This window comes from Phlebotomus argentipes, unplaced genomic scaffold, assembly GCF_947086385.1.
Source record: "Phlebotomus argentipes unplaced genomic scaffold, Phlebotomus argentipes genome assembly scaffold_4, whole genome shotgun sequence".
Lineage (NCBI taxonomy): Eukaryota > Metazoa > Arthropoda > Insecta > Diptera > Psychodidae > Phlebotomus > Phlebotomus argentipes.
The window spans coordinates 5828416-5854758 of NW_026776174.1; the positions used below are offsets into that span (position 1 = coordinate 5828416).

At 41.9% G+C, this 26343-nt stretch overlaps 1 protein-coding gene across 1 annotated transcript in view; it reads right to left on the reverse strand.

Annotated features, from left to right (window-relative positions):
- Positions 1–898: 898 nt before the first annotated feature.
- The window catches only part of LOC132258014 (uncharacterized), a 30084-nt gene continuing 4639 nt past the window's right edge, over positions 899–26343 (reverse strand). Inside the window, exons 2-7 of the mRNA XM_059755109.1 lie at positions 21723–21900; positions 21400–21520; positions 2262–2353; positions 1961–2071; positions 1538–1837; positions 899–1315 (exon numbers count right to left, since the gene is read on the reverse strand). Of these exons, the coding sequence (XP_059611092.1) occupies positions 899–1315; positions 1538–1837; positions 1961–2071; positions 2262–2353; positions 21400–21484 (1005 nt within the window). The 5' untranslated portion in view covers positions 21485–21520; positions 21723–21900. The remainder of the gene's footprint in view (positions 1316–1537; positions 1838–1960; positions 2072–2261; positions 2354–21399; positions 21521–21722; positions 21901–26343) is intronic.

Sequence of the window (26343 nt, forward strand, 5' to 3'; positions counted from 1 at the left end):
TGCATCCATTCTCATGACTGGGCAAGGGTTACACTTATATTCTTTTACTGTGAATTTGCGAAAACATAAATCAATTACACCTGCTTCGTGGAAACACAAAACATATCATTCAGTGATACGCCAAATAAATGCCAACAATCCACTCACATCCAGTCACACTATAACTGTGTGTTATGTAAAATGTTTCACCCGAAATCTCGCTTGTAATCATCCCTTTTTTCCCTCCAATTTCATCCCCATCTCCCTTACAATTATTACACATTATTATGTATATCGTGGGCTTAATGCAATATCAACACTGTTGATTACATTACAGAAGTCAATATGGGATTAGCTAGTCGATTAGTGCTATTTGAAAACAAATATTACCTTCATTATCCACTTTGTATACATTTCATGATATTTATATTATTGGTATTCCATATAGTTCATGTGGGATGCCTCTCTGGGACACTGTACTGAGTTTATTTACAGAAGAGGAGGGACTATGATGTTACCAAATAAAGCGACATTTATACGAATTTCCTCTTTTGATTATATCTCTTTTCCCCCAATTGCGAATTGACCTTTGCCAGGACTGAAGAGTGGTCGCGTGTTTGCACTATCCTGTCTAATGTTTGACGGGAATTTAAAAGTTTTCAACTGCACAACCAATGGGAAGTTCCCATTTATAAACGACCATGTCATTGTAAAGTTCCTCGCTGGAGTTCTCGAGCACGTAAAAGTCCCTCAATAAATCTCAGGTGAGGAGCTCAAGGTAACTGTGAGAACATCCTTCTGCAATATTTTACACACGGCAATACACAGCGTTTTATAGTGACGGTTAAATGGGATAAAAGTCAACGAATGAGCGTGTATGTACAGAACATGAGAGATGGGATGACTCAGTGGCCGGGAGTTATAAGAGACAGAAGACAATCACAAGCCAGAACAGAATTATGCGGAAGACCAGACACTTGTGGCAGCCACCGAGGAGGATGGCGCTCCCGGTGAGGGCAGAATTGTCCGGATCACCGCGATTTCCGCCGCCACGCTGATCTGTCGTGGGACTCACTTTGCCACCGTAAGTCGGTGGGTTTTCCTCCTGCACCTCCAGCTCCATCTCGGCTGCTCCGCGATAGAGCGTGAAGATGTTCGTCTCGCACCGCAAATGGAGACTCCGACGCGGGTGTGGGTGAATCACAAACAGGTGACCTTGGTGGGATGAGTGGGCACCACTCAGGACGCTGTCCACATTCACCAGCAGCTCAGAGAAGGCTTCTCTTGTCTCCCACGATCGCACGACTCCTGTGTCCCGGAAACCCGACGTGGAGGACTATTGGAAAGAGTACAGAAAGTAGTAGACAATTAGACTCAAATTGTTTTGTTCCGTCTACTCTTATGCCCCGCCTTTTAAACTTTTCTTTTTTGCAAATAGGTTTTCTAAGTGTGTAAACCCCTTTTGTGCACGCCCAAGGCGACAGCTTGACTCAATCTCTGAAGGAAATCTCTGGCGGGAGGAGCGAATGGGATTAACAGAGGTGCTTAGTGTGCTTACCGGATATTTGACACCATTTATTCTCCATGTGAAATTGACAGGCGGATATGAAGGTCCTGAGATGCAGCTGGCTTTGAAGCGGTCACCGTGCTGAACCACCCGCCGTCCTGCCGGGTCTGCCGTCACGCCGAACAGCGACATTACCGGCTGAGACTCCGGCAGTCTGGCCACCATCATCTTGGCTGATTGATGTTCAGTGTGAAAGAGCGGAGCATCGGCGGACACTTCGCACTGATACGTGCCGGTGTGGTTTCTCGTCAAGGATCTTATTGTTACGTTGTTGGCGTCAGACTTTTTCAACTGCAATGGAGAAGTGGCGAAAAAATGTTGAGAAATTCTTGGAATTAATAATCTGATGAAATGGAATTCCCGCTGTGAATCAATTATGCGTGATATCGAGAGATATGCAGCAATTTCACTCACATCGACAGAGACACCAGCAATCTCGAAGACTCTGGCCGGCGGCTCCTCCTTCGGAACGTATCGATAGAACTCCTCTGCGTCCCTGTACCATCTCACCAGATACAGTGCATCCTTATATCGATCAGCCAGCAGCGGTGAAGGGGGAGCCAAAGAGAGGTACAGATAGTTAGAGACAAAAAAGCCCCCCCGGAGGAAAAATGTTATTAACATTAATTCCTTTGATGGAATATCTCACGAGACGGAAGGAATTAATATCCTTCCGTCTCGCGTGCGAGGGAAGTAGCATTTTACAGACACTCACATTTTCTAGGTCATACTGGCAAGATAGCGTCACTGTGTCTCCATCAGCTACAGCTTCTGGTACAGATATCTTGAGATCCTTTAAGCATAGCACTGGAAATATGAGAGCAGAAAAAGGGGTTCATGTTGGAGGGAAAAAATGTAATCAATGAATATGTCGTGGTGATGCCGCCAAAGACAAAAACACCCATCCTCCCATGCAATCTCGCTTGTTCGTGGCAAGAAGAAAACGCCCCGCCAGAAGAAGAGACAATACATTACACAACACTGACGCTACATACGTCCTGAGCGAGCTGTTGACTTCCAGATCAAGATTAGGCAGTGGTGATGGATCAAGAAATGCCGCCAAGCATGCGCTCAGAGATCTTGACATCTATTCAAATTTAAATCAAGATTGATCTTATAATTTGTATTTTAAAATTTTTCATTCAAACTCAATTCTATTCTCAACTCTACCGTGAATCAACTGCTCGTGTGCAGAAGGGTGAGTGTCACACCAAGTCCTGTCCTACATTGTCGGGGACAATGTTCAATTTTGGCGACAGTATCATGCAGTTTCCGGGAAAGATGTCATTGTCTAACATCGATTAAGCTCGATTACTGACCATACTCTTTCTCTGCAGGCTCAGACGAGAGTGGCACCAAATTGAGATATATGAGTATTTGTAGTGGAATTTAAATTGAATTTCAAGAGCATCCCAGATAGTGAAGCGCTCAGGGAAGCAATCTTAAAATGTCACGCTTTGGCCAACGATGCTGGAATCGTCCAGTGTGCCTTTTTAGCTGATTGAAGAGGGTGTGTGGGCGGGGTACTTTCATTACTATTGAATATTTTTCAGACAATTCGAGCAGCATCTTTTCCATGCGAGCACAAACACTAATCGATCGGCGGAAGACCATTTTGGGGGTAAATTGTCCTCAATGCGAGCTCGGGAGGACACATGCCAAAATGAAATTGTGATCAATGTTGTGAAACACATAAAAATTCGAGGGTGACTCTCATTTCGCAAGAGAGGCGGAGAGATGCCTTGAGATTGAAAACAGCCCATCCCCAAAATGTGCATAATCTCATGGTGAAATCTGACGAAGATGGCAACCGAATTGGGAGAGTTTGTTTTTAAAACATTCCACATTTCATGGAATCATCAGCTAAATTACACTCTGTCTCCAATCTCCAATTCCATTCATGGCTTTCGATGGTGTGAGTTGGGAGGCGTTGAGATTAAAATCAGTCCTCATAGATTGTGTCACGAATCATTTACCTAATTTTGATCTACACACCCAAAATTTCTCAGGATATTGAGTTGATGGATGGGAAATTTGTGTCGAGACTGCCTTCCTTCTTGCGGAATTCCATGACGAGTCACTTAAGGATTGAGGCAATCTTTCAATTCAGTAGCGATGAAATGATTAAAATCGAGCTTTTGGGATTCAATGCTCACAAGAAGTTATTATAGAGATTGGATGTGATTTGGGAATTTATTTTTATCGAATACTGAGAATTTCAATGTATTAAAGTAATTTAATATTCGACGAACGCAATTCGTGGAATACAAAATTATACTGTCCCTGAGAAATATGATCCTATTTGTGAAGTATTTATAATGTCAATGAAGCTGAACAAATAGTTCTTAAATGTCAGCATAAAGTTGCTCCTGTTCTTTAGCGTAGCTTATTCATCGTCATTGCCAATTATGGTTGACGAGTCATTGAGAACAAAAAAGGCGAATGAAGCCCATTTTCCAGGAACACCCCATCAAATATACTCACAATCATTTGATGAATAAATAAAATTTCAAAAAGCCATTCAATTCGCCTTTGTAGGGAAAATCATCTGCCCTTATTAATAAAGTGGTAATGAGGCTTGTATAATTTGAGCAGAAGACTCGCAGAATTTGCTCTTTTGTGCCACAATTGCGATGTTTTGGCGGATGATTCGGTATAATTTCCCATGTCAGATTTTCACAGTGGGTGGGCATGAGGTGGGAATCCTCATCAGACTAAGTGAGATTTTCCTGATGCTTCTTCCCTCAGGGGTGGTGGATAAAGTTTATTGGGTGGTAAACGAAGATGAATTTTACGATTTCATAAAATTCGGTTATTGTTCTTGTGTGGCAAAACCGTGTCGTCAGCTTCTTTTCCATCTCGTCTTGTGTCTGTGTCCATTGAAAAATTTCCCGACCATGCAAACTTCTGCGAACCCCTTTTGCCATCCTCCCACTCTGGGATATTAAATGGGAGAATGTGCCTCCAAAAGTGATTTGGTCACGAGGGAGTGTGTCTTCCTGGAGAACCCTCTGTGAAATTTTCCATATGCATAAAATCAGCATAACTCCGCCAGAATTGAGAATTTCATCCCAAATGGGACGTTTTCTCCAAAATCATATTTTCATCCTCAATCGTGTTTTCTTGTATCCTTCCCTCATCTTTTGCCCTCTCTTCTCCTCTGCTGCCGGCGACGAAATTGCAAACATTGTTCGTGATTTGTGTCCACAAATGCCGACGACAAAAAATCATGACAAAATTCATACTTTCACCTCCTCATGCTCAGCAAGAACACTTCCCAGACTTTACACACACACAACATGCTAATTCGCCAAAGTGCCAGAAGGACTTCCACATCAGTTTCTGTGTGGAATATCATTCTCAACACTCTGCAAGAGATACTCTGTGACACTGAAAATTGAATGCACGCCTCGAAGTCAGAATGGATGCTCTGCAGCTCTAGGGGAGGATCCCTTGTGAAATATGTTGCAAGAGTGGCCTCATATGCTGCAAGAGCTCCTTAAGTGCTGTTACATTCTAATTGAAATATCGCTTCCATTCACTCTGCAATTTTTGGACGGGCGGGATGCACTGTTGTCGGGGAGACACTTTGATTGCTCACTGTAAATCGCCAAGGGGGTGATATGAAAACAATTGTGCTAAAGCTATCAAAAAACATGAGTAGTGTAGTGGAAGTATTTATAAATATTCACTAAAGCGTACAATTAATTTCCCCCGACAATAACCATGCAGCTCCTCAAAGTGTGTGTAACTCTTTCAGACAATTCTCTCATGCACTTGTACAGTGAAAAATCCTCTTTTCTCCACTCCAATTCCATTATCCGCAGAATAATCCATTTAATCCTCTCCTTCATCCATCTATCAAGCGACAACGCATTTGCATCCAAGTATCTCGACCATATGCATTTGCAATTACACCAACTGGTGGGATTAATGTCTCTTTTGGAATTCAGCACTCAACTTGGAAGAGTATCTCAATTAAATATTGCGAATTTGTAAATTATTTAAATAATTGTTGCTGTTTATAATGTGCACGAACTGTATGTGGTGTGAATGCACATTTCCATACACTTTAACTGCGATATGTGTAGAGTTTAAAGTACTTCACAAAAGAGCTTTTGTTATACATATCACTGGGTTGGGAAACTTTTCCCCAGATTATGTATGAGCATGCACTGCATTCATAATCCCAGGGCGGTGTCAGAATAAATTTGGCCGCGTGTGTAGAGAGCTTTTTCGAGACATAAATTCCATCATTTTGCATAATAATATCAATTCTCGTAATCGAATTTAACGACGCAATCGATGGTTGTTGAATAACACGCAACAAAGCCGGTGGATTCGATATTTATTAAAATACATCCCGCGCCCCTTCGCGTGACCATTTCCTATGTTCCGCATGCAAAAAACATACGGACAGAGTGGTAAAATCTATGTCGATGCATATGCTCCATTCACAGAGCGCGGTCTATTATTTTTGGGAGCTATATTTTTCGACAACACCGCATTTTTTCCCATCCGCCCACTTCTTCCCTTGCACACACTCTCCTCCACCCTGTGGGATCCATAAATGCAAATTCACCCCCTATGCAAAAAGCCACTCCCCCGCCGAATGTTTAGTTATAATAGAATGTGCATCGTAAAATTTCAAGCTATCACCATCAATATGTTTGATATATATTTTTGCATAAATATTTTCCACTCTCTGACGATCAGGAATAACCATCTCGCTGACTTATAGTCGTGATGGTGCGAGGATAGGAAATGAAGTTGGTTTTGTGGAGATACTTAAATGTCACTTCAATTTCGTATGCGAATATTTTCCGCTCATACAATTTCGCCCCATCGCATTCAATTGGGACGAAATAGTGGTGCTTTTGTGTTTTACACATCATACCAAATGCATGTGAGATAAGTCGGAATATTTTTGCAATATCTCACCTTTTTGATATGGCCACAGAATGGCAAAAAGTGTAGATTGAAGCTAAATTTGTGCAAAAACGTAAATTAAAAAAAAAGAAATTTATTGCAAAATATAATTAATTCATAACAACTAATTATTAATTTATTTCTATATTGCAAACCTCATTTTGTAAGGTGTCGGCGTAAAGTTGAGTAATGAAAGAAAATCTTTCATTTACATTTCCATCTCTGCGTTCCATCAACTCTGACATGAAGATGGAATAAATATTCGACAGTTTGCACCATTTTCAATATAGTTTTCTCCTATGTATTCTACATGACTTTGGAGTTGGTGTTTGCAAATGGAGCATTATAGCACTTAGGACACCCTTCTTTCCCCATTTGCGCCACACGCAAGCCGCCAACCCCGGAGAACTGGGACACTCTGAGGACGGAGAGTGTGAAGTAAGCATCCCCAGGTCAACATCTTATTTTATTGTGGCTTATTTCCCTCTCAGTACGTTTCAGGGACTTGACTACATAATGTATGTGCAGATAAGATGCTGTGACCCTTGATAATAATATTCCTGTGTATAAATCCCGTGAGGATGGCCGTTCTCTTGGATGTGCTAAATCTCAGCAATAGTCACACACTCATTTTCCATTGTTCAACACATGAGAGCGAAATATTTGCCGCTTCCGGCTCCAGGCTTTCCCTGGAAAATCTTCCGATGCTCTCTTTTGCACATTTTGCTAACTGAATTCAGCTTGAGAGTTATTGCCTTGAAATTCAAGAGAAACCACTTGAAAGTTCCTCCGAACGCGGGTGGAATGCACTTTTCTGTCAGCTCTTCAGAGTCTCATATAGTGGAGAATTGTGGCTCCACCAGAGAAAATCTGCGGGAAAAATATTCCAGGGGTAAAGTCAGCCGAAAATCAGGATGACAAAATTCCCCCAAAATAATTTATGGCCTGACTTTTTCACAGCGTGGCAAACCCAAGAGTGGCATGACCCAAAAAGTTAAATATTTTGTATAGTTCGCAGTGGAGCTTGTGGAATAAGAAGCAAATAAATTCTGTGCGGAGGGAAGCTCTCTCTCCCCAATCATAATTCTTCTCTGGCTGCTCCATATCGTAAACTTCACATTATCGAGAGGATTTCTTTCCACGGCGCTGGGGTGAAGTGGCTTTTTTCGGGTGGCAAAAGCTCTCTCTCTCTCTCTCTCTCTCTCGCCTCGTGTCAAGGGGATGCTTCTCATGTGGAGGGAGTGTATGAAAATTAAATCTTGATTTAGTATTAAAATTATTCAATGTCGCTGTGATACATGAATTTTTCCGACTCTCTGATAAATTTGCCCTCAATGGAGTGGATGACAGGCGTCATTTTTCATGATATCCAAATAAATTCACCCTCGGCACGTGTGCTGAGCGAAGAGAAGGGCGTGAAGTTTTTCAATCAGCTCCCCAAAAGATAGGGAAATTTGCATTAATGGCCAAATTAATTACCCGGCACATTTGCAGTGATGTGCTAAGTGAAGTGTAAGTGCAGGAATTTATTTAGCAGATCCTTTCCCACAGAAGCTATTAAGTTGGTGCGGGGCAATAAATACTTGTGTTTGCAACACACTTGACATTTATCCATTTGTCCCTTTGGTGACGGAGGAGATATTAGAAAATCTCCTGGGGAATGAAAACTATTGTGCCCCCCAAACACTTGATCCCTCATCCAATTCTCCTTCCCGGCGAGTGGAAACCTATATTGTTTTTCCTACGGTGTCAGCGTATTTTTTCCAGCGTGTGTGAGAATCACAGAATAGTGGAAGTGGCCGGGTTTTGAGGAGTTAAGTACAGTGAGAGATGGATAAGTGCTGGGACAGTCACATTATATATCCTGTCATCTGTTGAGGACAATAAAATCCCTTGTAAGGAATTTATGACTAAAATATACGATTTCGAGACATTCTCAGTGTCAAGCACAGAAGAACAATATGCCAGACTGTTTCCCATTTCTTTTCCTCCTCGGCCTTTTTCCATGTATTGCCATTAATCTCAATTACCGGAGACTCACTCATGTTAATTTGATGTACATGCAGATACAAGAAACACTCCTCAATGGGGATTATTGCTGAAATATTGAGAAGTGGACACAGAGTGTTCAAAATTGCATGAAGGACACTCTCCAAATCTCAGGGGGTTTCGGTAAGTCGTGAAATTTCGATTATGCTGCACAAATTTCCGGCATTATTGTTTGTTCCTGTTAGCATTTGCACATAAGCCGTGAGGAAATAGCCTTAGCAGGAAATTAGATGAGAAAGTTTAGCGTATATCTTATCGCATTAATTAAGCTGATATCTAGTTTCATTATAATTTAAATACAACTCTAAGCGGTGAAGAGCAAATTTCTTCACAAGGTTTTTGGAAAAACTCATTTGAAAGTCAAAAAAAATCTGTGAAGAGAAGCAAATGAGAAATAGAAAAGCTCACCATTTGGAAAAAGAGATCACGTAATAAATGTGGTCATGGTATAAAAGCGGGACTTGTACTTTTTCACGAGAAATGCTTTGGGTGAGAAGAAACCCGGAAAAATTGGTTGATTGCTCACCCCTTGCATGTCGCTTTCTTTTCCGCGCCATTCTTCAGCAATTTGTTGTGTGTTCTCGAGTGACATCGTCTTGAGAAGTGATAAAGGACTGTGGCACTTGGCGGAATGAGCACGAGAGGAGCACTTTATTTCGCTGAGGAGCGCAGAGTCAAGAATGGTGCTGTGGAACAATGCGGGACTGATCCATGGAAGAAGTGCACCACCGTGAAAAGTCTGTGTGTGCGCTTCCACCTCGCAAACTGCAGCAACCATACAATAACAGGGAGCAAATGGTGGAATTCTTTTGTCTCTGCGATGGACTATCGTCAGATGAATGGTGAGTGGGTGTTTCTTTGGTGGAAAATGCCAAGTGGCTTCACTTGAGCTTATGAGTCGGACAGGCGAAGGGTTGCAATGCTTCAGGACGCCATTCGTCGCGAGGAATGCCGTAAAATTCAACACGTATCTCATTTAGATAATTGTCAGGTGCATCTGTGACAGGTGCTAATTACAAGTATCACTCGTTTTTAATTAAGAAGAGTGCAAAATTTATGTCTCATGACGCGTGGAATTGCCATGGAAGTAAATGGAAAAGCTCTCCCTTAGGGAGACGCGTTAGTCGAAATGAAAGTGATCATGTGTGATTTTTCTTCCACAGTTCATGTGCATTGATCCAAAATTGATAGAATTTTCCCTCTATGCTATCAATAAATACAATTTGAGTGGTTTTCCTCACCTGATTCCACATGGGAATCACACACACACACACACAGAGGGAAGAGCGTTTGGCCAACCACGTAAAATGAAAGCTCTCCCCACTAAATATTTCAGATTATAGCATTTATGCTCCAGCACATTCTCTCATCTATTCTCGCCTCAGAAACATATCAACTGACCCACATTCCTCGGCATAGCATCCATTCACACTCCACCAAAATTTCCAACTCTCGAATGTGAACTCCTAATCCAACACCATCATCATCCATTGAAAGCTCTCAGGCTTCCGCACACAAATTCCCCAGTGCTTCGTCTCTTCACCCGCCGTTTTCTCCATGTGTTCAATCATTAGCTCAGGATCGACTCAATACGGCGCGTGCCTTTGACGAGAAGGCTTTCGAAGCTTCGGTTGATTTCACACCGGAATTTGGGGTGGATTTCCTCAAGCGATGGCTGAATTTTAAGAATCCCGCCAAGACAGGTAATTTGCAGTCGTTGCTAACGCCGAGGCACATCAATGACCATCCCCAGGATGATGGTTTGATGTATGTTTGCATGTGAGATGCATTGGCTGCGCAACAATGGCGTATCTTTCGTATCATATTCCAACGTGCAAAGTGTCTCGAGCGAGTGTATCCCTGCTCCGTACGTGACAAGTGTCCCATATACAAACTCTGTCTCTCCTGGGACGCCTCCGTGCCACCTGATGCAAGCCACACCCGGACGCCTCCCCGTGGGACCCGACAGACACAGTGAATGGTGTGCGAAGGAGCAATCAAGTGACTCCAAGAAAGGACCCCCTGTGAGCGCCACAATTCACTCATCAGTGATGTATGAGGTGTTTGTATTAGGAAATGAATCGAATAATTTATACGCAATGGAAATCCTTGCCACAATCGGATTCATTGAAGAAGCTTCTCAATAGGACATTTTCACATCCCTCCAACTCCTGCCTTCACTTCACTAATGAGACAATTTTGCACAATCTCAGCCATTCCCCAGAATTTGCAGACACTCTCGAGGCAACCCGTTAAGCCCAAGTGTAAATAAATTCATAATTTGATGACGATGATGGAAAGTTTTCGGGTGAAAACTCTCTCTTCATCCACACAATCTACACACACATACACATATATTTAATGACATTTTGGAGCGTCACAAGCGAGAAGGACGGTGAATGGAGAAAAAGCGACAATGTGTAAATTGACCTCAGAATTGCAAATTAATTTAATGTGCGACCAATTGAATCTCTAAAGAGGGAAATTGACCATGTGAAAATCACCATTTTTCCTCCATGTTTCGCTTGTGTTGTGCAATTGTTCGCAACAAAAGCATCTCAAGACATATTGCAATGCTTCAATAATAAAGTCATTTCCTTAAAAGCATCACTCCAGCATTGTCCAGGGGTGAGAAACTTGGCGCTTACGAAACAGAGATGCACTGGATGTCTCTGAAGAACTCCTCATAATGCTGTTTTTAGAGGAATTGATCGATTCCACCCCCCAATTTGGCAAGTATCATCACGTCTTTTGAATCAATCTGGATGCTTATCGTGTGAAACCATCAGAGAGTGGATTTTTTTCAATCACATTACTTATCAGCCCCCGCAACTCCTCCGCTCGTCTTGTGTCTCCGGGTCCTTTAGAGGGGCTCCATTGGGGGGAAGATAAAGGACGAAATGTTGGTGGAGGGTCGGGCTAGAGGGAGTGAGAGATTGTGCAATGGCAAATAAAAGGATGTCACCGGAAATGTCTTATAATAAAGTAATTTCCATGAAATAGAGAATCCGACAGCTCGACTCCATCTAGCAAATAGATCTTTTGAATTCTCTGACGTCTCGGGGGCGGCTCCGAGGGGAGACTCTCATGTCTTTTGATGTTGGCAGAGTGGCTGCTGAAGTGTAATTGTCAGAGGGCGGATTTTTGCCCCGGAAAGCCACATATCGAGATAAATTACCTTAATTTCATAATTTTCCACCCGCCCTCGACCTCGCCAGCAAATTACCACAGCCGCACGTACGTCAAGATTCCACGGCGAACAGCCTCAAACTCTTTGGCATGTTGTTTGTCATAAATCACTGGGAAATCGGCCTCGAGGGAAGCGAGAGCGATGGTGCGCCTCTTTGGAAAATATAATAATCCGTTTCTCGTAGCGAAATGAGCCTCAGACTTTGTGTGTAGCCACGAGCGTCTGACTCCTTTCAGCACACCCCATAAGGCATCCTTCATATTACAATTCCATTGAGGAAATTCACCAGCCCTCTTATTTGCTTCCATCAGCAACTTGGGGGTGATTAACTCACGGCATTCGCGAGTGCGATGGAACTTTCGACGGGCATCACTTCACCCCTTGGCAGTATCTGGCTCTCAGCCGACTCTCGTGCTGTTTTGGAGTATCTCAGTGTGAAAATTTAAGTGGAAAATTGGCAAATTTCAGCACGAGCCAGTGTTTTTCATCAGCCTTTTTTCCACCATTGATTTATTATCCGGCAAGAGGAGCAAATTACCAAGTAATTTCACCCTCTCATCGCCAGCTCCACCCTCAATAGCCTCGCAATTCAACTAAGAATAATGCCGGGCAGTTCACTGTCACCATTCGGCAATTGATTTGACATAATTTGCGATTGTGGATTTTTTGCTGACGCTAATTACATTCATGAGTCTTTCTGTTTGCCAGCCATTAGCATGAGCTAATGAGCGACGAGTCATAAGAGCTTGAATAAAGCCCTTTTCCGCATGTCACTGGAAAAACGATTTAAACATCCTCAACTTTTTTCCCGTGAACACACACAAAGGGTCATAATAAAAAATTAAGCGTTTACATGTGATGACCCTTGTCGGCGATTCACCACTGGCAAAGAGGGCGAGACTGACCAAAATTAATTAACACTTTTTACCCCTGGACGAATGAGGGCTGCAACGAACTCCGGTGAGTGATGGTACTCGTAGATGTGGAAAAATGTGATAAAGTTCCATGTGAGGACAACTTAATAAAATATAAATTACTCATAAAAGTTTCACTCTCCACAGCGAACACTCGACAAGCGAGCAGAGGTGAAATGTACAGAATCACTGGGTGGACAATTGAGGGCAAAAATCCCAGCTAAATACCTTTTTTCTGCCATCGACTTTGCCAGAAACTCACTTGAGAGCTTTCAGGTCGCTCCGATGTAAAAAATGTCACACGGGCAAAAAGCTCACACACATACACGGAACCAATTTGGAATCAATTATGGCGAGCGAATCGATTTGACAAATTATTGTGTCTACTCGCAAAATCGATGATAAATTGTGGCTCTATTTTTTATCGGTTCTTCTCATGACTCACAATTTGCAGGCAGAGATATCGAGTTGCTTGTCTGCATCAATTTGCGACTCTCGTCATGAGGCGTGAAATAGAATATGAATCTCTGAACTAATAACGAGAATTTAAGCACTTGATTTTCCTTTATGTGTTATTTAGTCATACACAAACTTTGTCATGTTTATGAATACTATTCAGGTGAATTATTTACTCACATATGCAAATTATTGGGATTATTGTGGACAGTTTACCTCCATATTTCACATGTTTATAGTAAATATATTCCTGCTTTGGAGTTAATAGGTTTTTGAGCAATTATTTTGCTCTTATTTGTGAACTCAATTCAACGTAATAATTACCATTCCTATCTTGACGTTCACATCGTTAGAACTTTTCACTATCAACAGAAATTGAATTAGTCAAAGAAATTTGAATAACAAATTCTTAATAATGTAAATAAAGTCTATGTAACTATAATTTTGAATAAACAAATATTTTCCCCAAATTACAAACCATCCGGAATGAATGATTGAAAATACTTCCTGTGCGTGGTGTTTTCCCTCACCGCAGCAAAGAGACATGTTCCGAATAGTCAGATGGAACAACAAGACTTGTTTTTCCAGAAATTGCTGCAGCACAATTATTCTGAGGAAGCTTCCAGAGAAGTTTTCGTCAAAGTTGCTGGACAAACATCATGAAAGGCGGTCGAGGAGACGAAGAGAATAGGAGGGTGTAAGAAGCAAATAATTCCACAACTCCTCATTGAACTGACTGAGGAGTCCTGTGAGGGAAATAAAAAATGCTGATAAACCCATTTCTGAGCCACCGCAAAATATAGCAATAAAGGCATGTAAAATAGGTGTAAAACCTCCCATGTGGGCGATTCGGCGGATTTGGCAGGGTGAGGATGGAAATAATAAAATTCCTGGAAGTCTCGAGATGGAGGAAAGTCACATGCGGAGCTTTTTCTGGGTGTTAGCTCTTTCATGTCTCTTCTCGCCCTCTTCCAGGCCATTGGAGTTGTACCTCGCGTGTGTTGAGCGTTTGTGTGATTGCTTTCCCGCCAAAGCTATCAAATGCTATTTCGAGAAAATGAGAAGGAAAAACAAACCAAATACATTTTATGGCAATGAAAACAGCACAAGAGAAAGCCGTAGAAAAATGTCACCAAAATTCACTTGACTGAATTTCAATTGAGCTTAAATTTTGTTTGCCGCTGCCGCACACAATTTCCTCCTCATATCGACCAAAAGTATTCCTCTGGATGCCTTCTTAAGGGCCGGGTGTGACGACGGAAAAAAGCTTCCGAAGCACTTTAGCAGTTGGTGTATTTTTTCATCATTTCTCCTCTCTCTCTCAATACTTTTCAATGAATCTATGCTTTGGGCGGAGGGATGGTGAAAAGCCACGTCGCCAAAAATAATAAACCGTCTCACCTTCCATCGTAGTTTCTGTCATTTCAGTTGATGGATCAATCTATTTTTCATCAGCTTAAAATATCGTAAACAAAGTTATTGTGCGAATGGCGAGAGATGCGAAAATATTCGGCCACGTGGAGGGAAAAAGCTCGTCTCCTCACCTAATTTTGCCCACCGCCATTCATCAGCATTCATGGTGAACCCCAAATATTCATATAATGCTCTGCCAGGCTGCTTGAGTGTATTTACAATAAAAGAAATTATGTACCCTGACTAGGGGAGCAACTTCAAAAGGCTCCACCCAAGCAGGACCGTCCGAGATGGACTTGTGCGTGAAGATTGGCGTGACTTGAATAAGTAATTGCCCCTCACGGCATCCTTTTTATTTAATCCATTCACATGTGTTTTTATGCTCTGGCACAAACACCACACTATCTCATATGATTGCTCCGATATTTACTTTTACGGGTTTACCGTCCGAAACCCTGCCGTCGTCTCGCAAACTATCGCCGATCGATGGAACTTTGCTGTCTCATACACACGTCCTTCCTTGAAAATGAACACTATAAAGCTCTGATTGTGTCCCCGCACCACATCCAATTGCGACAGAACTCAACTTTCCTATTCGCTAAGTACACAGAGATTTCACTATATACATATATACACCTCTGGTGCGCTCGTCAGCAATAACGGTGTCAATACCTATTGAAATTTGAGTCCCGAACTCCACTTTCACAGCTCAAAAAGAGAGCTTTCCAGAGCGAAGGAGCGCAAACACGCTTCTTCATGTGGAAATGTAAATGTATAGTTAGGCGAGGGCTCATTTAGCTGACTTACATCAACTGATTCTCTGCCAAAGAAGTTCAAGATTAAAATACTAAGAATCCTAGCGAAAAGTCCTTTGAGCCTGTCATTACGAATCCGTAAGAGAGAAACTTCAACATCAGCTTCAAGTGGAGTTTAGTATATTAATTTCTATTGGAAAATTAGTTCGTCTGCTTCTACTTCTAAGCGCAAAGTTTTCCTTGTTATGCCGAGAAGAAAGAACTTTGCTGCAATATGATGGATGCAAATTTTGACATCAATGAGAAAGTGAAAACTGATGACGATACACGTGATGCATGTGAAGAAGCAAATGTGGGCTTTCTTGCAAACTAAACACGATAATGTCAAGGATGAGAAATCTGCATGTTGAATTTCTCTCACCGAAAATGAGATGCATATTTCTCCTGGAATAATAGTGAAGTGTTCTCCTCAGACACACACTCTCTCTTTCTCGCTCTTATCCACCGTCTTTTGGGGGTGATATTTATGGGTGGGGAGAGAAGCATTGAGGAAATTTATGTGTATGTAACGACATTATTACAATGGGGTTGAAGACATAGAATGAGAGAGAAAAAAAGTTTTATGATTAATTTTCATTCTCAAGCATAGCAGAATTCTTTCTCCCTGGAGAAATTTTTATTGCATTAAAAATGTTTGTCATATAATCTTCTCTCGTTCTCGGGCGTTTTTTCTCCTTACTTATCCAAGCTGCGGGTGGAGAGAAAATGATGGAAATGAAAGTGGAAAGTATCAGTGCGCTGACGGGCAAATTTTATCACAATGATTCTGTTCTTTTGCCTTCCCTATCGTCATTCTTTCCTCAATTCCTTGTCCCCCACTCCATCGGTAAGAGGAATGTCCAATCTTCATGGTGATTGACTTAAATGGGAATTTATGAGAAAGTTTGTCAGGGCGATCGAGAAAGTTGGTGTGACTCCATTGTTGGCGGCTCAATTTTCGTGAAATCACCACCGAAAGCTCAATGGGTGGAATTTCCCTAATTATTGCGCGCTGTCCGGAGGGAGAGGGAAAAACTTTAAGTTGATAATTTTCGGGGTGTGCAAAGACGGGGGAGAGAAAGTGAGATTATTGTTTTGAGGAAAACACTCTCAAGTGGGAGTTGGAATTTAAACTGTTCTTGCCGAGATATTTGAGCTTTTCCGGGATGAGGGTGTACTCAAAACACTCAAAATAGTTTCGAGAGGATTTCCCTGCAAGTATTCTTCCGTAAATAAATTTCACTCTCGTGTGGCAAAACTCTTAGAAATGAAGATTAGAAACTTTTGCCCCCAAATTCACAAGCATTTTTCCCCCATACTTTTTCACCAATGCTCGGAAGTATTTTGAAAATTTCCCATAGTAATCTTCCCTACTCAAGTTTCGCTCGACATTGCTGAAAGTTGTGGTGGAAAATATTCATAATAGCGACAAGAGGCGCACGTTGAGGAGAAAAATATCATTACAGGCCGCACACAACTTTATGCTCCCAATATGGATTTTTAAGTAACTCACTATTAGTTCTCCAAACATTGATGATGAGGAGGGAATTTCACTACACTTGAGGGATTCAAAGTTTTCCCACATTTCCCAACACTGCAGGCAGTGTGGGTGGAAATCTATACAGACAATTTTCCCGCCCACTGTGCGGAGGGAAAAAAGCCAAGTCCAAGAGGAGTGTATCTCTGGAATTTTCGATAGAGTCCTCCCCAGTCCACGGGCAAATCTCTGCCGTCACCCACTCAATGCGAGGCCAAAGAATAAAAGTGGAGGAGATTCCCAGACGCTTGGGAGAGACTTTTAAAGACTTCTCCCCACGCCCCTGGTGTGAGCATACATATAAAATACCCATTTAATAACGACGACGCTGGGTGTGAGGAGCCAACAAAAAATATTTATACAGAGATAAAATTCCTCCCAGAGCGGGTGGTTGGCCGGAGATGCGCGCGGGGGTGAAGAAAAAACAAACATTTTCACGCCCAACAAAACTTCACGAAAAGTTTTTCGATATATTTCCCTCCTAAATGCCGTAGTTTAAAGGGTTAAGGATGAGAAAGTTGGATGAAACGATTTTATAGTCTCCTCCTAGATAGTTCGCAGTTGAAATACTTTCCACTGATTCACATGGAGCACACACACTCGGGCGAGAGAGATCTATTGGCGGGGTGGGATGTGTTCTGCGAGTGGGTCTGGCTGCAGGATTACGCGACTGCTATGTTATAATAATGTTGCAAGCGGAGAGACTTTTAGATAAATTGTAAATGCGCTCCTGCAGCCAAGATGGAATCTCCAGGGTGGAAGATTGGAGGGATTGCTTCGCCATATCGCAAGCATGTCACAATGTAGCACCTTCAGAGCTTTCACACCTTCCCTGCAACTTCATTTTCAGCTTTTTACATTTGATGCAATGTGGAGAGCTTTAGAGATAGACCGGAATTCTTACAGGTTTCTGTGAGAATTAAGAATTCAGAACAGGACAAACTGACTGTCACGCGGTGTGATTTTTCCTATCTAATAATAATTGATTCGCAAGTTATGATCATTGGCCTAATTTTGAGTTCACCATTTCAGGGAAGGAATGAGTATAATTTATCGTCAAAACTGACTCATTCCTCCCTTATTAAACCCAAAACGCTTTAATTTATGCCACGTTTTACATACCGAAATGTTTGACCTAGAAAAGAATTTTTAGCATGTCTAATTAAAAGTCAGATGATTTGGGTCAACTGAAGATTTCTGTCACTTGAATTTCTTGCACTATTTCACTGGGTATAATGAATTGCTTGAAATTCTTCACACAAGCTGTTTATATACTATGCGGAAAGTGAATTTTTGAGTGACAACAGTCGAGGGAAAAGTGCTGAGAAATCCACCCTTGGTCAGCCATGAATTCTCAGTGGGTTCTTGGTGATCTCAGAGAAGGAGAGGCAAAACTTGGGGTGGACGTTTTGGGAAAACAACAACTGTCCTGCCCTTTTTGCGTACACCACCATCTGGACATTCTTAATACAGACAGAATCCCAATTGATGGCGTTGTGCCTGTCAAAAAGGAAGTCGCCTGGGTGGAGAGATCTGAGATTATACACCCAGCGCCCTGGCCAGGCTCTCTAAATGCGGCTCACGTTCGACGCGTCAGTGTGTCTGTTGACAAATAGCTTCTTTGACACGAACCAACTTTGCCGAAAAGCTTAACAACGACTGTGGAGCATTTTTTCCGCACATCTTCTGCAGCCCAACCCCTCGAAGGCAGTCAGGGAATATGTCATGCCACTATCAATTCGAATTTTTTTCCACAGATCCTTCGTGGGTTGGAAGTTTCTCCCTCCGAGGCAGAATTTCCTAATTTGGTGGGTTAAATGAACAAAAAGCTCATTAAGTCGTGATGGTGAAAACTCGACATGCTGAAGTTTTCTTGGGCGAAAAAGTCCATCGTTGTGGAGCAAATTAATGAAAATTCTTCTTCATGTGCTCCACTTCATTCTCAACCATCATTTATCGTCCTGTTGAAAGCTCCACGCCGAAGATCATGAGTACATTTTCGGTGGGTTGATTTGAAGCGAGAGAGAGGGGGAGAGAGAGAGAGAGAGAAATTGCGTGGAGATAAAAAGCCACTCTCTCATGCGTTTGCCATAATCATAAATATGGGATGTGAAATTAATATTTTTCGACTGCGCTGAGGGCCTTTTGTCCGGAGCTCCACAAAAGGGGATCCGGAAGCATCCCTCGAAATTGATGTCAATAAATTGCAACCGAGAGATAGAATGTCAGTGGGAAGCAAATCACATGAAATTTATTCATCTTGTGTTAATAAATCATCACATAGCAGTTTCCCCACGCTCCCTATAGATATGTATGTACAGCATTTTGCGACATTTTTCGAGGGCGCCCAGCAAAAAGTCACTCACTTTGAGAGTAGATTTGAAATTTATTGCTCGTATTTGCGAGTATCTTTTTGCCTGGAGGGAATTGTGTGGTCGTCTTGGGAGAAAAATCGCTATTGAGCATTAGTGTGGCGAATTTTCTTAGTCGTCTCAATTGGACGTCGCAACCACTTTAGACCGGCGGAAAGTTTGCCAGTGAGTGAATTTCAAAGTGCAAGTCCAGACATATGGATTTCGGGCTCTTGCGATCGATCAACAGCGAGAATTGATGGTGGATTCTAATTGAAATAGTGCTTAGATGGGAACATCCTGAAGATGTGCACCGCGCTGCGGGATGACTCATCCAGGCGAGACTATGCAAATCCGCGCGTACATTGTTCCAAATGCAAATCCCATACTGTGCGGAGGAGCGCAGAAAAAAGCCATTGCCAGAGAGAGAAGAAGTCACCCTGGAGAGCTTTTCTCGTGTATAAAGCTCAAACTAAATTATCAAATTCAGCATTGTGTTGAACATCATAATTCTTGTGCAGACTTGAGGCGGTCACAGTTGTGTGTCAGGGAAAAAAGGAAAACGAGAAATGGGATATAGTGTCGGACATGGGGAATTATATAAACAAACCATGAGAATTCAGTGTCACTCGCTATAAATTACTTTAATTACATTCACATGCAAATGATATGCAAGACACTCGCAATGGCTGAGCTTTCGAAGCTCTTTCTCTCTTGCCGCCCAGTGAAATTTGTCATGCCGGACGCAAATTGCATTTTATGTATGATGCAATTTTGGCACTTTTGGGTACTTTTTCATTAAGTTTGCAGAATGGGTCACAAAAGCGCACTGTTTCAAGCGTTCCGAGGTGATGAAAAAAAAATGGAGCCCTGAGAAGAATATCCTCAGAGCTGAGGCGACTGAGAGACGGAATGAATTTTAAAAGGAACTTCCTCAATTTGCTGCACATCGCCAAGGATCTGCGCTTTGTTGCGGCCCATCTTCACGAGCATGATGTGGGAATTTTTCAAGAGTCATCCGCATCTCGCCAATAAATCATAATGCAAGACGAGAGGCGGATGTTGTAGATAAATTAACTGGATTCGCAACCTCCTCGTTAGTGTTGATGTTGGTGCATCAGATAGAAGCTTTATGACTGTACATAATGAGCAATTCATTCGATAAGAGCATCAGAAAACATATTTAATAATTTATAAAGCTTATTAACAATTTCACTGGAGTGTATGAGAAAAACTTGTTTGAAAAAAAAAGCACTTTGTTGGACAAAACTGGGCAATTTGTGTAATGATAAATCTCTACCGCTTTTCCAAAGATTATTATTTCGTTAATGCATTGTAATATATTGCAATCATAATGCATCTTTATTATTAAACGGTAAAACGAATAAAAACTGAATGATTTTATTTTTTAAATTGTTGCCCGTTTTTATGTTTCTGCATTGATTTCGACACACAAAAAAACCCAAAAGTGCTTTCACCAGAGCTTTAATTACGCAATTTTTTACGTCGCATGGCGAGCGGCAAATAGTGAGTTTTCCTCAAAATTTAGGCTTTTTTGTCACGGCGCGGTCTCGCTTTGCCCATTCTGGTTGGTATGTATTATCCGCGAGGCATTGAAATGGTATTGAAATGCAATTTGTGTTATTAATTGTGGGGGAAATTGTTAAAATTCCACTGGCGGGAAGGCTTTTTTGTCTGCTCCTCAATTGTGAAATGTTGTCCTCTCTTTTGACACTAATTTATCTCTCTGTTGGCGTTTTTTTTCCGCCTGGAGCACCGCCTCCACCCAAATCGATAATTCATTTATTTCCCCTCACTATTTATTGAAAAATATTTCTCCGGGTGAGCTTTGGCGGGGTGTTTTTGCACCCCGTGCGTCGCTTTTTCGGGTCATTTCATCGGGGAGATTTTTCTCGTGATTTCTCGCAAAAATGTGTGGCGGTAAAAAAGTTTATGTTTTTGCTCTCAATGTATTTTTATCTCTATCCACTGTCAAAATGAGAAAATTCTTTGGTATTTTGGGTGTTAATATATGCGAGGAAATTTTTGTCATTGTCCCCGGCTGTCCTGGCTTTTTATGAACTTGCCAAGTTTGTATTTGGAAGTCAACACAAGGGGAAAAGCTCCAGCAAATTTACCCAGTGGAGAAGAGCGAAGCGAAAAAAAGCTCCTCAGCCACGATGAAGCAGTGAAGAAAAAACTACATAAAAGTATAAATACCTCGGTTGATGAGCATCTGCAGAATTGTGAGGAGAGTCCACGCAATTGTAATTTGCTTCCATTGCCACAATTTCCACATTTTCATTTTCACGACGTGAAGGAAAGCTCTCGTGGGGTGGAACTGAAAAGTATACGAAGGGCGAAGAGCATGAGGAAAAACAGTGAAACTTGCTGTATTTGCGGTGGTGTGTTTTTATGGAAAATATTTGCTTTTTTCAGACCATCCATTCTCTTCCCATGGCATATGGCAAAAATTCGCCCCACACTCGCAATCGCAGCACATATACGTATCGAATACAATGTTAATGCTATATTAAACATACGTGTTTCTCTGCGAAAGCTCCTTCTCTCGACTTTGCCGCGCTCCTGCTCGTTAGTTGGTGTTGCTCAACCCCAAGCGGTGTCGATTCCTTTTTTTGCTCTCGCTCTCCACGATGATCGTGTCATAATTTTCCTGGCTTGTTAACAACTCCCCACCATCAACTCGTCCGTCTCGTGCCGCTGCAAAGAAAAGCATGATTCGACATTTTACTCCGGTGCTTTCCCGCGTTTTGCCCCATTGCTTCCCTAAATGGGCAAAATTTCTCGCATGATTTGATGTATTCTTTTAAAGCCTTTTCCTGCTTTTCCTTCTCCTGCCCCAGATTTTCGCCGCGGAAGGAAATGCAAATAGCGCTTGAAAACGACTCTTATTAGTGTGTTTACATTAGTTTAATAATATCTCAATGGCACTGCAATCACTGTAATTAAAAGCTCACGAAAACTCCGTCAAAATTCTCATGAGAAATATTCTTATGCAATTTTTCGCTTTCAAAATAAATTTACTTTCCCTCGAGGGGAGTTGAAAGAAAAATTGAAATGAAAACTTTTGCGAACAGGAGAGAGAAACTTAATCCAGATGTTCGTATAATCTCCGAAAGAAATGAAAAATAGAATGCATTAAGAATCTCTTTCATTATTCTAAAGGGTGGAAGTAAATTGCAATGCTATGTTGAAACACACAGGGTAATTCTGTTACAGTTCAATTTTAAAAACTCACTTTTCCCACAGTTTGAGAAATTGAGTGAAAAAGAATCTCTGAAGATGTGTTTTAACGCTTTATCGATATATGATATCTTTGAGAGGAAATACGTAAAGTACACTTGATAATGCTGTTCAGACTACAGAATCACCTTGTGGTTGGAAACATAACTTTTCCATGTATAATTTAAACCCTGCAGTGGTGAAGAAATCCTCAAGATGTGCAGAGTGCACGGGAGGTACAAAAAAGTGGGGAGAAAAATGCGAATGAAAATTGATACAATTTATTACGGAGTCTGATTTGACGAAGCATGTATAGTTCTCATCCAACCCCATTTTTCAGTCTCAATTTTGGTGAAGAGATGTGAAAAAAGGAGAGAAAAATGAGGGACGTGAAAGGAAGTCTGTATAATTTTGTGGTCTCTTGATCTATGATGATTTTGCCATTGTGTTAAGTAACAATGAGAGGCTTGAGAGATGAAAGTGTGACGTTCTTCCAAGGCATGAAAAGTCATCTCCCGTAACGCCCATTTTTATTCATGCCTCGTGAGGCTCGACACCCGGATTTACCATAATACATATTCCGTGTGTAATTCCTCCCACTTGGCCCACTCGAGGATTTTCCACACGGAGCACCGGCATTATATTCTAGACACATAGGACGCCCGTAGAGCTTTCACTTGCTCCATTGTGCATTTTTGATGCTCCCATGAGAAGACCACTTGGCATCCCCTCGCTTTTCGACAAGTGTGTCACACATCTTTAGGGCCACGGAGAGCCTTCAAATTTGAATTACACCCTTGGATGGCGTCTTTTTCCGCATGAGAAATACAAACCCGACTCTCGTGCGTTGTTTCTGCCAGAGAAAATCCACTCACAGCGGAAGCTTAGACCGAAATCATCTCCAAAAGTGCTCCACTATTGAATGCTTGCAAGGCATTCAATCGATTGATTCTCCGGTCATTCTTGGACAGGAAAATTTGCCCAAGACATTACTCTATAGCTGGAGAATTCCTCTTCACCCCCCGGAATTTCTCACTCCCAACTTGGGCACCCTTGGTGGAATGTGTAATGCATTTGGGTATGATTTATGAGCTCAATAAAGGGAGTAAATTGAACATAACATGTGTTATGGTGACTCCACTTCGCATCCATCACCATCGACATGAGCATTGATTGATTCTGTATCATTTGCACCACACGGAAAATTCGAAAACACCGCGTGTAGAGCTTTTTCCCACACACAGCTCGAAGGCCTCAAAGTTCACGGGGCTGAAAAACACAAATAAACCAGTAACTCGTGAACACACAGCAAAATTAAAATCAAATATATTTGCCATTCTTCGGCGTGTGTAATTATATTTTGGAAAAGCACAACTCCATACATACACAATGGGGGAAAACTGCCGGAAGAAAGCCCTTTTGTGGCCACACAGAGGACTTAATGCAAAGTTCTATTGTGTGCCTGAGTGCGTGACAAAATTATTGTTTCGATTCACCGAGGAGTGTTTGACTTTGGAATACACTCAAAAGCTTCCAGTTCAACTTGCAGGCCATTGCAGAAGATCATGAAGGATTTCTTAGTGGCTGGAGAGCAGATTTTCCGGAGTGTGCTAATCTTTCCTGAGCTCATGGCAAAACACTCCTCAGGTGATTTCCGTCCAGGCTAAGGAGGAAGTGTGCGCGTGCAGAGCCCTTTCCACAGTCCGACAATTCATCAAATCGCACCCCCAGAAAAGACGGGCCTCACGGCGAAAATACCACCCATTATTGCCGGGCTGAAGAGTTGAAGGAGAAACTTTTCACTTAAGCCAAATCACTTCTTTCCGCAACGGAATTTTCCGGCAACTTTGGCCCCAGACCAGAGGCTCATCATCAGCCTATGCCAACAATCACGCTGTTGGAAATTTGTAATCAGCATAAATAAACAACAAGTATGATAATAAATTAGGTAAATACATTTTGGGAGTTCATCTTCGCATGCTTTCTTTCATGTTTCACGCTTAGCCATGGCGAGTAGGGAAGAATTGAGACACTTTTCTGCATTCCAACTCCGCGTGACCTTTCGGAGTATCAGTCCAGGAAAGGTGACATGGAAAATTATGAGTTATTCGGCGGAGGAGCAAATAACCTTGATTACGCGATCCCCTTGTTTTCCACGCTTAAGTGCTTTTCTCAATTTTTATCTTATTACCCGGAGAAAGAAAAATAAATCAGGCAACTTTCGGAAAGAGCCTCTGTGCCAAGATTTATTTTGCACCTCGTTCAAATTTGATAAGAAGAGAGTCTCAGTGTGCGGGGTGAAAGGGATGCACAGGAGTGAGAGAGAAGGAGAGAAATCATGAACATTTCATTACTCCACGTAATGATTGCCTGTGTTGTGAGTTGATTTGCTCCAAGAATGGAGCGAAAAAAGGTGGAACATAGCGTATATAAATATTTAATTGCGATACAACTTGCTCTCCGGATGGAAGGTGCAGAAAAAATTTCCATTATTTCGTGAAAAATAAAGCTGCTGAAGTATGTATGTATGCTTGGGGTTTGCTGTATTCTCAGATAGTGACTCTGCGATGTGTATACTTCTCAAGAATATAACAGCACGAACCAAAGCCTTTTTGCTGGTGTTGCCCATTATTTATGTTTTTCCACTCAACACTCGCAGCTTTTCTGCAACATTCTCAAATTGCAACTTAAACCATTGTAAATCAATTCATGATTTATTTTCCAATTTAAGTGTTTTGAATTAAATGACAATTGTCATGAGGTTTTTTTCACTGCTCTTAATGCATCTTCTGCAGTGTTGTTCATTACATTCGCTCTTTTGTGAGTGAAAAGAGAGAGAGAGCTTTTTTCGTCACTTCTCCGTCGAGTGGTTCCGCCTCCTTAAAGCTCGAAACCTTTCGAGAATCATCCAGTGAAGCTTATGAGAGCGCAGCATCAAATGAAATACTTTTATCATCCTCTTTTTCCATGTTCATTCACTCCCTCTGAATCCCCATCAACTTTGTCTTTTGTCCTGCACCTCGACTTTTTTGCCGCTCCGTCGCTTTCCATAGGGTGAAGGCCCAGCAGTTCTGGGAGTCACACTCAGTTATTTGTCCCTCTTTTCTGCATCCAGCTTTTGGCACAATGGCATTGCCTATTTGTATGAAATATTTTTGGCACAGTGCTCAATAAATCACCATTTAATGGGCAATTGTGGGATTCTTAATTATGAAACCATAATGAATCTATTTGTGCGAGGGCGAAACTCAATTCTCCTCTCGCCGCTATTCAATGTTCTCACGTGGGTGGCCCTCGTATTTGGATATATTCATCGTGGGAAAGAAGCAGGCGCGGGTGTGGGAAAACGTGTTAGAAAAGGGATGTGAATTTATTCACATAATTCGATTGGAGAATGAGAAAAATTTCCACGATATGAGAGGCGGGTGTGGGCAAAATATGATGAAAAATTGCTGACATTACAGAGAAATATCGGAATTCGCATAGAGAAAAATTGTTCTTTGTTTTCCCTCATGCCCTCTTCGGGCGGAACCCCACAGGGACCACAAATTACACGCCATCCCCACGGCACTTTTTTGCCCTTCCGCACGGCGCCCCTAACAAGCCCCTGAAACATGGAGACAGCTGAAAGGAACACTATGGGAGTGTCTCAGGAATGGTGGAAACATCTTTCCAAGGAGGATTGTTGTTAATTTCGAAACGTTGCACCTTCTTCACCCACATTGCTATATACATTGGCTTCACACACACACGCCGTTTCGTGTACCACATTCAGCTCTCCGGAATGCGCGCTCTTGTTTCCTCAGGGCTTCTCATGGTGAGTAGTGGAGGGTTTCCTATTAGAAAATACCAAATTGCTGCGCATAAAAGTTACGCCACCGTCATAATTCTACAAAAACCCATTTATATTTCAGTAATTAT